The sequence below is a fragment of the Canis lupus genome, chromosome 27 (genome assembly GCF_003254725.2).
Source record: "Canis lupus dingo isolate Sandy chromosome 27, ASM325472v2, whole genome shotgun sequence".
Classification (NCBI taxonomy): Eukaryota; Metazoa; Chordata; class Mammalia; order Carnivora; family Canidae; genus Canis; species Canis lupus.
Window position 1 is genome coordinate 3,645,535 of NC_064269.1, and position 17,987 is coordinate 3,663,521.

General features: G+C 49.2%; 1 protein-coding gene across 5 annotated transcripts in view; it reads left to right on the plus strand.

The window, feature by feature from the left end:
• The first annotated feature begins 1,946 nt into the window (after window positions 1-1,946).
• The window catches only part of POU6F1 (POU class 6 homeobox 1), a 29,584-nt gene continuing 13,543 nt past the window's right edge, over window positions 1,947-17,987 (plus strand). For 2 of the 5 annotated variants that reach the window (XM_035707582.2, XM_049102501.1), the window contains exons 1-3: window positions 1,947-2,100; window positions 13,359-13,453; window positions 15,284-15,479. In XM_035707582.2, the coding sequence (XP_035563475.1) occupies window positions 13,406-13,453; window positions 15,284-15,479 (244 nt within the window). In that variant the 5' untranslated portion in view covers window positions 1,947-2,100; window positions 13,359-13,405. Of the gene's footprint in view, window positions 2,101-8,458; window positions 8,722-11,040; window positions 11,389-13,358; window positions 13,454-15,283; window positions 15,480-17,987 lie in introns of those variants that run through there. The other 3 variants (XM_035707583.2, XM_035707584.2, XM_035707586.2) reach the window with 3 other exon arrangements.

Here is a 17,987-nt window from a genome sequence, read left to right on the forward strand (position 1 = left end):
ATTTAAGAATCCTCATTTTATAACTGATGAAGAAGTTAAACTATTGGCCTGGACTGCCAGCGGAAGAATTGGGACTCAACCCTAATTATTCTGACTCTTAATCCACTGGTTTCTTATAAATCTGCCACCAGCCCTAGCTCCTTACCCCCAGGTGGAAACAGCAATCGGATAGAACCTGAACCTTGCTGGCCAGGCTCATAATGTCAGGCCTCCAGAGGGAAGCTTCCTGTGAGCAGGACCTCTGGCTGTGAGCCAGCCCCAGGTATCTTCTGGATACTTTTTTTTTTTTTAATTTATTTATGATAGTCACAGAGAGAGAGAGAGGCAGAGACACAGGCAGAGGGAGAAGCAGGCTCCATGCACCGGGAGCCCGATGTGGGATTCGATCCCGGGTCTCCAGGATCACGCCCTGGGCCAAAGGCAGGCGCCAAACCGCTGCGCCACCCAGGGATCCCCCAGGTATCTTCTGGAAACGCGTGTCATAGTGATGGTCTGGAGCCACCCGTGCTTCCCCCCTCTTCTGCCCCGTAGGGTCTTCCACCAAGGGCCTTAAAGAACAGCCCCGAGAGGGCAGAGGGCTCCACATCCCTTCTCCTCACTCTGTTAAGTCCTCTGTGTCCCCATTCCTCCTACATCACCGAACTGGGGAGGAGGAGGCAGGTGGGCAGAGGGGGTACAGCCCAGATGGACGACAGGCCCCTACACTGAGGGATCCCCATTCCCTGAATTTGCAGAGTCTCCCTCAATTCTCCTCCCCTCATTCCCTCTCCCCCCTTTGGTCTTCTAACTACTCCAACCTGCTTTACCCTGTGCCCCAAACTCCTCTCCGAATCCCGTCCTCTACCTGCAAAAGCCTCCAGATAACCCAAGCCTCGGCGCCATCACCACCAGCAAAGCAGAACGTTGTTCTTCTCCGTTCTACTGAACTCTCTCTCTCTCTTTTTTTTTTTTTTTTAAGATTTCATTTATTTATTCATGAGACACAGAGAGAGAGAGAGGGGGGGGGGGCAGAGACACAGGCAGAGGGAGGAGCAGGCTCCCTGCAGGGACTCGATCCCAGGACCCCAGCATCAGGCCCTGAGCCAGAGGCAGGCGCTAAGCCGCTGAGCCACCCAGGGATCCCCCCCCCCCTTTTTTTTTTAACATTTTCTCGTCGACTTGGACGAGGAGGCAGGGAAGTCGTCTTTGGCCCCAAGAGCCCACGGCCGGCCGCCCCCGCGGGGTCGCGGTCCCCCTGGGTCCCCTCCCTGAAATGGAGCAGAGGCAGGGCCACCTGGAGGACCGAGCGGGGTCCGACGCCGGCTGGACGCCCTCGAGGGGGCTCCGGCCTGGGGCTTGGGGGTGGGCCCCACCGACGTTCGCCCCCGAGGAGCGCAGTCCGGGGACCCGGGGAGGCGGGGAGGGCGGCGGGGGCCGGGTCCCCGCCTCGGACTCCCCCCGGGCCCTGCGCCCCCGGTCGCACGTCCCCGGATAAGACCGCGCCGCGCGCCCAGCTGCCGGCCTCCGCGGGTCGAGGCGCAGGGCCCGGGGCCTCCCGGCGCGCCCTCCCCCCCCCACCCCCACCCACGGCTCGGGCTCGGGCTCCGGCTCCCGCCCGCGCTCCCCTCCCTCCCCCCTCCTCCCCCCCGGCGGCGGGCGCGCGCGGTGCAGCATGCGGCAAAGCTCTTTGCATAAATTATGCTCATGACGCAGCAGCTAAAAAAATCCAAGTAGCAGAAGGAGGGAAAAGAGGGGGGGGAGGAGGAGGGGGGGGCTGTGGAAGGGGGGAAAGGAGGAAAATCTCTCTACCTGCCCGCCCCCCCCCCGCTCCCCCTGCCCGCTTCCCGGCCGCCCCCTCCGCCCAGCGCAGCCCGCGGAGTCCCCTTCGGCTCAGCCCAGCCCGGCCTGGGGGCCCGCGGGTGGCGCCGGGTCCCGACCGGCTCCCGGGCCGAGCCGAGCCCAGCCGAGCCGCTCTGGCTCCTTTGTCTGCGGGCGGCGGCCGCCCGGCCCCGGCCCCGGCCCCCCGGCCCCCCGGCCCGGGCTGGGAGATGCGTCTGTAGCCGGCGGCCGCCGGGCACCCGGGGCGAAGGCGGCTCGGGCTCGGGCTCGGCTCGGGCTCCGGTAAGTAGCGGGGTCCGGGGCGGGGAGGGGTTTGCACGGAGGGGGAGGGGGCCGGGCAGGGGAGGTTTCGGGTTTGGTTAATATGCAATGCCCGTAATTAGCATAATTTATATATTTATGATAAAGAGAGAAAAATGCCGCGGGGCCGGGGTGCCGGGACGCCGGGCCGGGGCGGCGGGGAGCTCGGGGAGCGGGGCTGCGCGCGGCCGCCCGCCTGGGGCCGCAGAGCCCGGGGCCGCGCCCTCGGCCGCCCGCGGGCCGGCGGGGCCCCGGGGGGGCGGGTGCACCGGGCGGGGAGCCGGGAGCCGGGGCCCGGGCCCTCCCGGGAGCCAAGGGGGCCGCGGACCCGAGCCCTCGGTACCCACACGGACGCCGCGGCCACCGGGAGCGGATTCCCGCCCCGGCCGAGAGCCCGGACGCCTGGGTTCCCGGCGGTTAAGGTCAACGGCGGCGGCCCCGGCGGCCCGCGACAGGTGGCCCCGGCCCCGTGCACCGAGGGCTCCGCTGGGACCCGGGGTTAGGAACCCAGACGTGGCCGGGAGCGAGCGGGGACGGTGGGAGGGTCACCATCGAGCGGAGCATGAGCACTTCATAAATATTTAATAACGATATTATTATTAATAAATAGTCATAATAATGGGCCCGGTAGGTGCTTCCTGGCCGTTCTCACCTGGCAAGGCCGAGGGGGCCCCCGGGTGCCTGGTAACCCCCAGTTTCGCGTTGGGATCCCCCACTCAGCTGTGCTTGGAAGCCCGGCCCCGCAGAATAGCCTCTGCTGCAGCGCCGGGGGGAATAAAACAAGGTCAGGAAGCCTTTCTGGGCAAATGAAAAGAAGTTCTTTGCAGAGATTTTGGCCTCATCTGCGCTTCCAGATGCCTTGTTCCCAAAGCAGAGGCTGGTCTTTAATTGTTTGTAGACACATATCCCTCCTCCCCTTCTCTTGGTTTTCTAAGGCGGCCAACGGTGCCAAGCAGGGCCTGCCGAGGAATAATTCCATGTATTCCATTTTGGTTGAAATCCTGGTGCCCAGAGCAATAGTTCTCTGACCCGTTTTGTTTGTTTGTTTGCTTTGTTTTTGCATATGTGTGCTGGAACTTTGTCTTGTTCCATGGTTGGACAAAAATACCTAGTATGTGCCGTGCTGCGAGCAATACAGATAAAACTTACCCTGTTGGGCATAGTTTTCATTTCAGTTTAGCTGGTGGTGGTAGAGGTTAGAGGGTCAAGGGAGGCAGGTCATAAATATGAAAACATGCAAGGTAATATCCTGGAATGATTGTGTGTGTGTGTGTGTGTGTGTGTGTGTGTGAGTGAGGGGGGGGCGAGGGAGAAAGGGGAGCTATGTCTTCCCTTTTGAAGGTACTACCTAGCAATTAAAAAGTGAATCAGAAGAAATTTGCTTCTCTGCATTATGAGGGAACATGAGATGAGCTAGCCCTCTTATTTACTGGCTATAAAAAAAAAAAAGATTTACTGGCTATAATATCGTAATAGTAGTCGTTTACATTTTTTAATACTTAACAATTGAGAATATTTTTAGGGCAGCCCAGGTCGCTCAGTGGTTTAGCGCCGCCTTCAGCCCAAGGCGTGATCCTGGAGACCCGGGATCGAGTCCCACATCGGGCTCCCTGCATGGAGTCTGCTTCTCCCTCTGCCTGTGTCTCTGTCTCTCTCTCTCTCTGTCTCTCTCTCTCTCTGTCTCTCGTGAATAAATAAATAAAATCCTAAAATAATATTTTTATATGCATGCTTTACTTCAATTAAAAATAACAATTATTATTACTGAGCCTGGGTGGCTCAGTTAAGCATATGACTCTTTTTTTTTTTTTAATTTTATTTATTTATTCATGAGAGACACACAGAGAGAGGCAGAGACACAGGCAGAGGGAGAAGTACGCTCCATGCAGGGAGCCTGACGTGGGACTCGATCCTGGGTCTCCAGAATCACACCCCGGGCTGAAGGCAGCACTAAACTGCTGAGCCACCGGGGCTGCCCAAGCATCTGACTCTTGATCTCAGCTCAGGTCTTGATCTCAGGGTTGTGAGTTCAAGCCTAGCATTGGGCTCCACACTGGGCATACAGCCTACCTAAAATAAATAAATAACAAAAGTAGGGATCCTTGGGTGACGCAGCGGTTTGGCGCCTGCCTTTGGCCCAGGGCGCATCCTGGAGACCCGGGATCGAGTCCCACGTCGGGCTCCCGGTGCATGGAGCCTGCTTCTCCCTCTGCCCCTCTCTCTCTCTCTGTGTGATAAATGTGATAATTTATCTCTCTATGGTAGATAAATTAAAAAAAACAAAACAAAACAATAGTAGTAAGGGTTACATAGTGTTTGCTGTGTGCCACGCCCAGTTCTAAGTGCCTTCCGTGAATGTGACCAATTTAATCCTTACAATAACCCATGAGGAGGTACTATAATTTAGCCCCATTTTACAGATAAGAAAACTGAGGCTTGGGGAGATTACATGAGGAGAAGCACTGCTCAACCTGGCTCTTCTGCCTTTAAGCCTCAAGCTCTTTCTGTGTCAGAATGAGGGTCAGTGAGGCCACAGAGGGAATGGGAGGGAAGCTGGATTGCCACATTATGGAGGGTAAATGTGGTTAGGATTCTCCAGAACTTATTGCTACTTTTTTTTTTTTTTTAATTTTTAAGTAGTTCTAGTACTGTGAATGGGGGCAAAAAAAATGGAAAGAGGATCTGTGTTTTGAGGGAGAAGGTAGGAAATATGAGGAGGCCAAATGATACGACCTGATTTCTTAGTTTATATTTTTGGCTCATAATCATTGACACCCCCGCCCCCAGCATATACCAAGTATTACACTAGGCACTGGAGTATGTTAATAAATGGACGTAGGGGCGCCTGGGTGGCCCGGTCGGTTGAGCATCTGCCTTTGGCTAAGGTCATGGTCCCCGGGGCCTGGGATCCAGCCCCGCATCAGGCTCCCTGCTCAGCGGGAAGCCTGCTTCTCCCTCTGCCTCTCCCCCTGCTTGTGCTCTCTCACTCTCTCTCTCTCAAATAAACAAAATATTTTTAAAAATAAATAAATAAATGGACGTGTCTTCTTGGAGCTTACAGTCTAGTGGGGGAATATATCTACTTTCTATTTTTCACATTTCATTTGCCCTCTCCCTTCACCCTGCCTAGGATGAGTCATGTTTGGGCACAAGGGAAAGGCAACAGGAGGAGAAACTAAATCTAAATGTGTCCTTATTAAACTAGTGTTTACTGCTTGCCTATATATGTCTAAAATTATATGTGATGTTTGGAAAAGGGGAATTAAAATTGGTCACGACTTTCCTGTCTTTTTCTCCTTCCTTTTATTATGGCCCATGTGAATGCTTCGCTGATCGGTCACCAGCTTTGCAAGGCATTTATCTCTGCTCATGGGATGGGGTGGGGGGCTGGCACTGGAGGAGAACTGAGAGTTTCTATTTTCCAAAGTGTCCTGATCCTTGGGAGCCAGAATAGGGCCCCTTCCAATTCCAGAGAGGAGGTTTGGTATTGTGCTAGGAGGATAGGGGTCTGGGGCAGCTGGACACTGCCTTGAATTTTGAATCTGCCGTTGACTTTCCTGTGCCCTTGGGCAAGTCACCTGGTCTTTCTCTATCTCCATTTCCCTGTCCATAAAACTGGGGATCGTAATAAGAGCACCATGCTAAGCATTTCACTTACGTGATCTCATATCACTGTTTTTTTGACAATCCCATAAGGTTTTCCCATTTAATCACCATTTATTTTATTTTATTTTATTTTATTTTATTTTATTTTATTTTATTTTATTTTATTTTATTTTATTTTAAAGATTTAATTTATTTATTCATGAGAGACACAGAGAGAGAGAGAGACAGAGACATAGGCAGAGGAAGAAGCAGGCCCCATGCAGGGAGCCCGATGCGGGACTCGATCCTGGAACCCTGGGATCCTGGAACCCCGGGATCATGCCCTGAGCCCAAGGCAGACGCTCAACCACTGAGCCACCCAGACGTCCCATAATCACCGTTTTAAAGATGAAGAAATTAATCGTCAGATTAAGACAGTTGCCCAAGTCACACAGCTGTATTATGGCCAAACTGGAATTTGAATCTCGGTTTCCCTCCAAAGCCTTATACCCTTACCTCTCTTTAATCCTCAGCTTTCTATCTATAAAAATGGGAGTAACAATAGCTAATTGTTCTTAGTTTTTTACACAATAATTCCAAGGTAAGCTGTCCTATCATTGATCCCTGAGAAAACAGAAGTAACCTGCCCCCCTGTGGAAAGTCACACAATTGGTCAAGTTTCTTTTCTTTTTTTCTTTTCTTTTCTTTTCTTTTCTTTTCTTTTCTTTTCTTTTCTTTTCTTTTCTTTTTTCTTTCTTTTCTTCCCCTCCCTTCCCTTCCCTTTTCTTTTCTTTCTTTTTTTAAGATTTTATTTATTTATTTGAGAGAGAGAGCACAAGCAGGGGCAGGAGGCAGAGGGAGAGAGAGAAGCAAGCTTCCCACTGAGCAGGGAGCCAATCCCAGGACCGTAAAATCATGATGGGAGCCAAAGGCAGATGATGCCTAACCGACCGAGCCAGTCAGGCACCCCTAGTTTCAGTGCATATTTGCACTATGTATGTAATGTATGTATGTAAATTTGTATAACAGCTACCATTTTCTGAGCCTTTACTATATGCCCGGCATTGATCTAAACTTTTTACATGCATTAATTTATTCAGTCCTCACTATAACCCTATGAAGCACGTGCTATTTCTCTCATTTTTTCAGATGAAGAAACTGAGGCACAAAAGTTAAAGCGTTTGTCCTGAGGCCCACAGCTAGTAAATACCAAAGCTGAGATTATGAACCCAATGGTCTGTCTCCAGAGGGAGCTGGCTATAATAATACTGTGTGTAAAGGACATGGGTCCCGATAAACCATAAATGACTATCATTCTTCAGCATGTATAAGCGGGGAAATCTGTGTCCGGGGACCAGAAATGGAGAAGGATGGGGGGGACGTGCAGAAAATCCATCAGGCAATAATGACTTAGAAGTGACAGCCTCTCTGGATTCTAGCAAATTAAGAATGGGGTGATTAATGCTTGTGTGTGGGGATATGGTGACCCTTCACGCCAGGTACTAAAGCCATGTGGACCAGCGTGGCAGTGTTAAGTGGGGGAATTCTGACCATATTGGAAGGAAGAGCCTATGGGGTTCGGTGAAGGAGTAAATGTGCGTGGTGAGAGAGAACGCAAGGATGATGGCAGGGTTTTGGCCTGAGCATCTATGGAAGGATGAAGCTGCCCATTGGCTCAGATGGGGAAAGCTGCATGCCGATGGAACAGGTTTGGGTTAGAAATCAGGAGTTTGGGGGGGGCTCAGTCAGTTAACAATCTGACTCTTGATCTCAGCTCAGGTCTTGATCTCAGGGTCATGAGTTCAAGCCCCATGTTGGGCTCCACGCTGGGTGTGGAACCTACTTAAAAAAAAAAAAGAAAAAGAAATCAGGAGTTTGGTTTTGAACATGTTGAGTATGAGATGATATGAACAATCAGTAGGCATATGCATGTCTGAGGCTGAGGTGCCCTGGTAAGGTCCCAGCCCGAGATTGCGATTTGGTTCTCGTGTGACTGAGTTAGCCCATCTAGGGAGGGGGTAAAGAGTTGATGACACCATTCAGCTCAGCCCTAGTTACTGATCTATGCCAGTCCCCTGTGTCCTGTCATTGTGGTCCTTTTGAATGGCAGCTCTGCAAGAGGTAAGTGCGTACGCAGTTTAAATATGAGAGTAGTAGAGAGGGACACCTGGGTGGTTCAGCGGTTGAGCATCTGCCTTTGGCCCAGGGCGTGATCCCGGGGTCCCGGGATCCAGTCCTCATCGGGCTCCCCGCAGGGAGGCTGCTTCTCCCTCTGCCTGTGTCTCTGCCTCTCTCTCTCTGTGTGTCTCATGAATAAATAAAATCTTTAAAAAAGAAATTAAGAAAGTAGTATAGAGCTGGAGATACTGATGCCGACAAGCAACCTAACCTGAGAGAGTTATGGCAGATTTTTGAAAGGTGATTGCCCACAATAAATGTGGGATCGCGCCCCGAGCCGAAGGCAGATGCTCAACCGCGGAGCCACCCAGGTGCCCCAGATGTGGCTTTCTTTCAATTGAATACAGTTTACCTGTATTTCAGCTTAACTAATTTCAGCTTAACCAGCCATTCCTTAGAATCCACTAACTTCACGCAGGGTGTCCTTCACCTCTGAAAACGACTGTAGAACAGGTATTTTACACCTTGAAAACCGCTGCCGTGTTGTTAGGGGAAGGATGAAAACCCCAGAAATGAGTCTTGAGTTAAAAGTCTGCATCCCATACAAGAATTTCCATTTTCCTCCGCATGGCATCAGATTCTTCATACATAAGATGTCCTGTCTGAACCACATGCCACCCTGGAACAAGGAGAAGGGGACCACACGAGACTGCGGTAGGGGTCCCTTCTGTGGATCTTCTAGCACCTGCTCATGCACCACGACGTTGAAGCAGACTGGGCTGTAGTTCTCTGTGTGACTCCAGTGTTAGACTGAGGCCTTGTCCATAAAGCTGGGGACTGTCTTCTCCCCCGCTGTATCCCCAGGGCCCAGCCTGTAGGAGCCACTGAAGTATTTGTTGGGTAAGTGAAGGTTGAAACATTTCAGCATTTTTCCTAGTAGGACCTCAGGCTTCCCCAGGGGGTTCGGATTTGTTTGAGCTCCCCTGATGCTCCTCCTGGGTGCCTTAGGACGTCGCCCGAAGCAAACCCAGAGTGGATCCAGAGGAGAATGACACACAGAACCAGGGCCCCTGACTCGGTCCCCTCCGCTGGAACTCCTGGATGGTCCCGGATCTCTGGATTTTCAGACAGTGGGCAAATGCCTCAGCTCCCACGGCTCATTCCCTCCCCGAGGTTACCTGTGTTTTTAGATGTTAGCTCAGGAAAGTGAGGGATAAACGAACTCCCTGGGACCCAGCCGAGGTGCTGTGCCAGGTGTGAGGCAGGTGTCTCCGACTCCTCTCACTGGAGGAAGAAGACGAAGGAGGAGGCCCTGGGCCGGCACTGCCTCTTCCCGTCACGAAGGACTAGACGCTGAGGACCTGGGTTCACAGAAGCTCATAGAATTCTGAGAGTGAAAGGGGTGTTAGAGTCACGTGAGCCTCTCCGCTGCTCGACTCCCGAATAACACAGCCACGAAGCGGACACTCGCTTAGCCACCCTGTGAGTGGCCACGACAAGACTACGAGCAGGCTTTACGCCCCTCTCGAGCAGATGGATGGATGCCCCACAACGGATGGCTCCTGGTCCCTCCTGCCTAAAGGTGTTTGGAATTGGAAAATTCTGCCCCCCCCCCCGAAATGTATGTATCCAGCTGTAATGGACCCAAATTTACCTTACACACCTTTCCTCTTAGTTTTTTGTCTCTGCCATTTATTTGCCCTTGCAAATGACTTGCTGATTGACTTCCATATGTAATAAATGGCATGGCTCATCCCATTTCCCATGCAGAAGTGGTAGTCAATGGCCAAGCTCTTGGCAAAACTCATAGAAGGCTCCCGTGGACAAAATCTGGAGGAGGACATCAGCCAGGAATGAGGCTAGAGCCCAGTGAGGGTGGAAGATGCCTACTAGCTCTTCCTGTAGATTCCTCCGCCCCTCCTACAATCCCCTTGTCCTATCTGAAAAGGGAAGCCTTATTTATTCTTTTTCCAAATTGCTAGATGTCTTGAATTTCTTGCCCTTCCCTTCATGGCTACCGTAGGTAGTTAGAGAAGGAACCTCATGGTTCTTCTTGCCTCCTTGGCCAGGGAACATTCTGGCGAAGAGGTGAGCCAGCAATTACACTCTTAGGTATATACCCCAAAATCTTGAAAAAAATGTTCAAACAAAAGCTTATACAGAAAAATTCACTGAAGCACTGTTCACATAACCAAAAGGTAGAAACAACCCAAACATCCCATCCACTGATGAATGGATAAGCAAAATGTGGTGTATCCATACGGTTGATTTTTTTTTTCAAAATAGATGAGCTTAATTGCCTACTAGACCATCCAGATGCAGTAGGTGATAAATGAATGGAAACCAGGATCATAAAAGTAGGAGGGAGGCAGGCATTTTAAACCAGTTTAGGTTTGTCCCCTGCCCCGCTCACTCTCCCTCTCTCAAATAAATAAAATCTTTAAAAACAATAAAATAAACTTTTAAAATAAAACTTTTTTAAAAAGATTTTATTTATTTATTTGAGAGGGCAAGCACAAGCAGGGAGAGGAGCAGAGGCAGAGGAAGAGGCAGACTCTTTACTGAACAGAGAGCCCCACAAGATTCAGGGCTCAATTGCAGGATCCTGGGATCATGACCTGAGCCAAAGGCAGATACCCAACCAACTGAGCCACCCAGGCGCCTCAAAATAAAACTTTTTTACCACAATAAACAGAACAATATATTAAAACTGACTTCCAGGATTGTCCAAATTTTTAAAATCATGATTAAAACACTTTTTTTTCACATTTCTTTAAATGTCATGTCTTCTTTGGCAAATTTATTCAAAATACATTTCCATTTATTTATATAACAGAGTGCCCTAAATTGAGGTTCATCATGATACCTGTCTCTAAACCCTAATGGTTTATATCTTCCCTTTAAAATGTATAATATCAAAAAAATAAAATAAAATAAAATGTATAATATCGGGCAGCCCGGGTAGCTCAGGGGTTTAGCACTGCCTTCAGCCCAGGGCCTGGTCCTGGAGACCTGGGATCGAGTCCGACGTCGGGCTCCCTGCATGGAGCCTGCTTCTCCCTCTGCCTGTGTCTCAACCTCTCTCTCTGTGTCTCTCATGAATAAATAAATCTTTTTAAAAAATGTATAATATCTTTTAAAACTGTACAAGTATCTTTTAATTACATTATCATTTTCAAAGAACTCCATGAGGAAAAAATTATGAATTAAACACCTGTAAGTTTTCCTCATTTCTGTTATAGTACAGCAATTGGTCATCTCACCTGCAGTGGCCTAGCAACTGAGAAAGGGCCAGATGACTGGCCCTCAAGAAAGCAAAATCTGACTACAGCTTCTCCGCTTCTTTTCAAGCAACCCCGTAACTGATGCAAGTCATTCTTTGGTCTATACATTATGCTAGTTTTAGTCCCTGAAGAAAGTCTTCCTTTTCCTGAACCTGCTTCACCAGTTTTGCTTGTTCTTCATTGAATCCTGGTTTGGGGATTCGGATTCATAAAATCATCCTTGGAGACCACGGCCTGCCCCAGGAGCAAGTGGATAGATTCACAGACATCAATATTGTTGAAGGTATTTTGCAGAATACGTACTTCCTTCAAATTTACTATCTCTGTGTTTAAAATATTCTTAAAGTTCAATCACAGTTTTCTTCGGGCGAAGATGCTGGTTTCTTTGAGGGGCTCTAATAGTCCTCATTCTCTACCTGAAGACGTTTTACCAGGCTGTAACAGGGATTAAACAAAGATCTTATTTTCCTTAATCATCGTCTAAGTGTTGCACTTAGAAGGTTCTTCTCTTGGGCTGCTTGTGTGGGGAGGTCGTGGATCGGCGCAGGCCTGGGGAGTCCTGGGTAAAGTCACAGAGAACTTTGATGCACTTTCTATCGTGGAAATGAAATCTTGGTTTGCCTCTCCCGGAGCCATGGCAGGGAGTACAGCAAGCCCACCCAATATTATCCATTATTCCACAGTTATAAAAAGGAGTGAAGTCTTGATACATGCTACAACATGGACAAACCTTGAAAACATTTTGCTAAGTAAAAGAAGGCATGAACAAAGGCCACATTGTACGATTCCATTTATATGAAATACGGAGAAGAGACAAATCTGTAGAGAAAAAAGCAGATTAGTGGTTGCCGGGGGCTGGGGGTGGCCGAGAAAGGGAGTAACTGCTAATGGATGTGGGGTTTCCTTGGGGGATGATGAAAATGTTCTGGAACTAAATAGCGGTGATGGTTGCACAACATTGTGAATCTACTAAATTCCACTGGGTTTTACACTTTAAAATGGACACAGTGGTGAATTTTGCACCAATCAATAAAATAACAACTGCAAAAATAAAGGAGAACCGATCAACCAACCCAGGGTTGAAAGAGGAGGAGGAAGGGAAAGATCTGGGATCTAGAACATTTCTCTGAGTTTATAGCTTCCTCATCTGTACCGTGGTGGTAATAATGTCCCCATACCCCAGCTGGCGTGAGTAATGAGCATGAATAAGTGTTACGTAAACACTTAGCACTAGCAGCGCTCAAAGTGAATGTTAATTGCCTTCTTTTCTATGTAAGTATCTAAAGCTATTTGTCCCCTTTATACCTTTATTCCTTATGACTCTGTGGATGTGGCTCCAGCCACTCTGTTCTTCGCAAGGCTTCTCCCACTCTCCCTTACGGCCTTGACAGGCTGCTCGGCCATCTGGGATGTTGTCCAGCCTCCAGTTTTAAAGGCCAGTAGGGTCATTAGGCCACTGCCACAATCACTTAAGAGCCGATTCTGTGGGACCCACCTGCTGAATCAGACTCTCTGGGGATGCTTACTTCAGGGGAATCTGGTATCTGTATTTTTACTAAGTGCTCCAGCGATGAGTGTGCATATTCAAGTTTGGGACTACCGTCTTGATTTATTCCTATCTTTACCATCTCTTCCGGGAAGTCTGCTCAGACTCCTCCCCTGAGAAGCCCTCTGATAGCCAGAGTGTTCCTTTCCGGTGTCTTTGGTTCTCAATATCGCGGCCAAAGTCACCTTGGGTTCCCCTGGGTCTGCTCTCTCCCTGCAGGCTGGGCGACTCCCAGGGATAGATGCCTGGCCCTCTCTTTCCTCTTGTCACCCTGGTTTCCTCCTGAGTGTAGGTTCTCCTGGGATGTTGTAGGAAGACACTTCATTTTTATTTTTTAATTAAAAAAAATTAAAAAAAAAATTTTTTTTAAGATTTTATTTATTCATTCATGAGAGACAGAGAGAGAGAGGCAGAGACACAGGCAGAGGGAGAAGCAGGCTCCCTGCGGGGAGCCTGATGCAGGACTCGATCCCAGGACCCCGGGATCACGACCTGAGCCAAAGGCAGATGCTCAACCACTGAGCCACCCAGGTGTCCCATTTCAGTTTTAAAGTCCTTAGAATCTTATTTCTTTACTTCTACAGATATTTGGGAGAACTTAGATTCTCTCTTCCTACCATTCTGCTCCTGACTTTTTGAGATGATATAGAAGTTGTATTACTGTGTCACATCAGCCTTTGCTCTTCCCGTCCCATGTCTTCCCACAGGATGTGCTAGGTGTGGGCCGGCCCCCACCCCACCCTGACAAGTGACCATGGATCCTGGAGCCGGACCGGAGTCATCTCTGACTGTCAATGAGCAGGTATATTCTGGGGCAAGAAGAGGCAGGGGAGTAGAGGGGCATGGACACTGGGGCTGTGGCCAGGAGGAAGACCCCACAGAGCCCATCAGTATCTGTTTCCTACCAAAATTCATGGTCACTTCACCCATCCAGGTGTAGCTACCAGCAAGGATTTCTCAGGGGCTGAGTCGGGAGATTTAAGCTGTAACTTTAAAAAATCAAATTAAAATACACAAATAGTTTTTAAAATAAACAAACAAATAAATAAAATATACAAATATGTATGGGGTGTCAGTAAAGCATGTGACTCTCGATTTTGGGGTTGTGAGTTCAAGCCCCATGTCTAAAAAATAAATAAATTATTTAAAATATATACAAATAATGTATAAGCTTACATAAGAGAACATATAGACATTAATATAATTTACTCTATTTTTTCTTATATATTTCATAGTTTTTTGTACTGAACATGTTTATTACATAATTTTTTATGTTTATTTTATGTTTATTACATAATTATGTTTATTACATAATTTTTTAAAAGGAAAAAAGGATTAACAATCTCTTAAAATGCAATTGGACTGAAGTCCTTCATAGGTCAAGATTGAATCAGAAATGGAACTGCTTTTGGAGGTTTATTTCATTCATACCTCCCTGATGGGTCACATTGTCACTTTTTCCAGCAATCTCTGGCTGGATTCAATTTTCAGGCTTATGGACCAGGTTGTGGGAGTGCCTTCGGGTACAGGCCAAGTGCAGGGGAGGCCTGAGAGAGCTTTTGAGTATACAGAGTGTCCCTGATGCTTGAATGGCCCAATTCAAAGCAGGTCAGTGACGGAGGTAAAGAGCTGGGGAGTGCTGGCTGTCTGAGCAGGAGAAGAAGACTAAGTGTTCTGAGGAGGCCCCGGGGCTGCTCCACTGGGATGTGGGAGGTCCCCTCGAGGCTGGAGCGTGCCCACCGATGGCACCACTGGACCAGCGGCTCACAGGGTACAAAGCTCCAGTCCAGGAGGTGGGGCAAGAGCCTGCATCTATAGGATTCTTGACCCTCGTTTCAGGAAGTTAGCTTGCAGGGAAATCTTGGCCTTTACCCCAGTGTTTTGGAAATAAAGGAATCATGAGCTTAAAAAGTTACTCAACGTTGTGGAATATTCGTTTTCCACCCCTCTATCTTTGAGGGAACTTCTATGAGGTTTCAAGAGAAGTGAAGAGGAATTTGCCTCTTGGCCCAGCTTAAGCAGTGGGTTCTGTGTTAGGGGCCTTCGTAACCTCACTCCAATATCCTAGCAGCTAAGAGGAAACCCTTGCAAGGCTGTGGGATCGGCCACTTACCACTCCCTGAACTGAGTCCAAGAGGGGGGCAAATAGTAATATCCCCAAGTGGTTTGGCTCTGTGGGGCCTTTCCCAGCATGTGTCAAGCTTTGCCCCTGTCACCAGGCCCCCAGTTCCTTTCAGAAGCTCCTTTCTTGGAATCAGGGAGCTGCGGCCCGGCCACAGACTGTGGAATTGTCACAGAGCGCATGACCATCAGGCATGAGGTCCACATCTTTTTTTTTTTTTTTAAGATTTTATTTATTTATTCATGAGAGACACACAGAGAGAGAAGCAGAGACACAGGCAGAGGAAGAAGCAGGCTCCATGCTGGGAGCCTGATGTGGGACTTGATCTCTGGTCTCCAGGATCATGCCCTGGGCTGAAGGCAGCGCTAAACTGCTGAGCCACCCAGGTGCCCAGGAGGTCCGCATCTTGAGGTGCCCTCTCCTCTCTCCCCAGCCATACCCAGAGCTCTGCTCCCCAGGAGCTAGACTGGCCACTCCCCACCAGCAGAGCACCCTGTCCTCTGTTTGCAGGTCATCGTGATGTCAGGCCACGAGACCATCCGCGTGCTGGAGGTTGGAGTGGATGCCCAGATCTCTGCCGAGGAGGAGGGCAAAGGGCTGGAGGGTGTGGCTGCCGAGGGCTCCCAGAGCAGAGGCCTTGGCGAAGCCAGTGAACCAGCTGGTGAGGCTGGGCCAGACAACCCGGACTCCTCTGCAGAGGCAACTGGTACGAGGCCGTCGTTCCCATCTGGCATTGGTCTACCTGTGTCCCTTTCTCTGGCTCCTCAGAGAGTTGGCATGAGTCCCTGGAGCCTAGGTAGCCAGCCTTAGGGTCTTGTTGGCTTCCTGTCCACTGGATAGCCTCTGCCACAGCTATACTTCTTGCTCAGCTCCTAGGGCTTCCTGCCCTCGTTGGCCCTGGAACTCTAGATGGTTTCGATCACTTCCACATCTGTACTGGGAGGGGTCAGGGTGAGGTGGGACGAGAATGGCAAGGCTCAGTTGAGGGGATTGAATTAACCTCAGGGAGGGAGGGCTGCAGGTCTAAGCCAGACCATTGGGCCCAATGCAGAGAGGACTAGAATCCTGACAGTCCTTCTGACTCAGTACCTTTGGTGGTAGATCTGGGAGGTCCCAACAACTGGGGAGAAGAGGGCATGTTACCCACCCTGGACTGAGGGTGTGGGTTAGGTAGGACCTTCCAGAATCCCAGCTGGGCTGATGTGAGTCAAGCCTGGTGGTCTTACTTGTGCTGTCCTCTAAAGGCAACTATAGGACAAGAGTGTGATTCTCCTGTATGGGGAACGGAGAGAGATGATCCACTCATAGCATCTCTCCTAATTACCCTGCAGCATAGCTGCGACACAACCAGGGCTGTTCTAGAGGCTAGGACTGGTGCCAGGCATGCCTCTCTGGCCGGCCGTGGGGCACCCTTTCCTGGACTCTTCTCGTTGATAACCTTGCAGCATAGACATCTTTTGCTAGAAACCTGGGACCTCCCTAATCAGGCCCCTCAGATTCCATGGTTCATCTCCCCTGGCCTTCTGCTTATCTCCCCTTCCCTAGATTGGAGATCTGGGCTGGTGGGGGTAGGCCAAAGGAGGAGGCAAGAAGAGGGCTAATGAGGCTTTTGGGAAACAGCAACTCCCTAATAAGAAAGTGCAAGACCTCACATCCCTTATTCTACCTGCAAATCAGTATGCAGATTCATTAGAGACCCTAATAACCCACAGTTATTCTTTCTCCTTTTGAATGAAGGAATGGCAGAACCCATTACCATGTCCCCCTAGCCTGGAAATGCTCTGCTCTGTGTTCAGGCCAGGATGGGCATCACCTCCTGGGGGGCAGTGCCCTGGAGAGCAGACAGCAAAAGGGATTTTACATCTGACCACCCTTCTGATTCCTTTCCGTGGTGGGGATGGGGCCCCTTTTTAGAAAATTTGGGAGGTTTTGTAAGTTTATCCACAGTGTCCTGATTTCCGTTTTTACTTTTTTTTTTTTTTTTTTTTAAAGAGGGAGGTAGGGGAGGGGGCAGAGGGAGAGAGAGTCTTAAGCAGGCTCACGCTCATCACGGAGCCCGATGTGGGGCCCAATCCCATGACCCTGAGATCAGGACGTGAGCTGAAATCAAGAGGTGGACACTTAACTTACTGAGCCACCCAGGTGCCTCATCCATTTTTACTCATCTTCTGTATCTCATTTCTTCTGGTGCCTTAATTCTGTTCCTTGTCCAAACTGCTCTCAGGAATGGATCCTGAATCAGCTATTTATATCTTAGCATGAGTGTTCATGGTAGTGTGCTTCTCCTTCCAGAGGTTTGTATTCTGAAGCCTTTCACGAAAGTCCTATTCTCTGTAAAGGAATTTTAGTTATCATCAAGAAGGTAAGGGGGGTATTTTGACAGTACCTCCTAAGAAGCTGCCAACTTAGACTGTGGCCTTGCAGTCTTTCTAGATATATAATACTGAGAAGAGTTTCCTCTTAAAACAAAACTAAGTAATGGGAACTTTTTTTTTTTTTTTTTTTTTGTATTCGTGAGAGACACAGAGAGAGAGAGAGACAGAGACACAGGCAGAGGGAGAAGCAGGCTCCATGCGGGGAGCCCGATGTGGGACTCGATCCCAGATCCCAGGATCATGACCTGAGCCGAAGGCAGACACCCAACTGCTGAGCCATCCAGGTGTCCCAGTATTGGGAAACTTTTTCAGGATGAAAAAGATCTAGTGATTTCTATCACTCTAAATTACTACCCAAGTCCTTGTCACAAATACGTACTTTTTAAAAAAGATTTTATTTATTTATTCATGAGAGACAGGGAGAGAGGCAGAGACACAGGCAGAGGCAGAAGCAGAAGCAGGCTCCCTGCGGGGAGCCCTATGTGGGACTCGATCCAAGGACCCTGGGATCACGACCTGAGCCCAAGGCAGATGCTCAACCACGGAGCCACCCAGGTGCCTCACGAGTATGTATTTCTATAGTTGTGGCCACCAAAGGTAGACCGTAGTAGGACACTTATCACCATATTATTCCTATGGCCATTTCCTTTATTGATATAGATTCACAAACCTGATTCTGGTTTTGGCTATTGTCAAACTGTCTGGTTTTTCATTGTCATAACTGGTGCTGCTTTGTGTGTCTTTGTATTGGTCCTTTGAAATTTTTTTTTCCTTTGAGGTGTAGTCCACCAGAATTCCTTTTGAAGAGAAATCAGTTGTGTACATAGGGGAAGTCATCA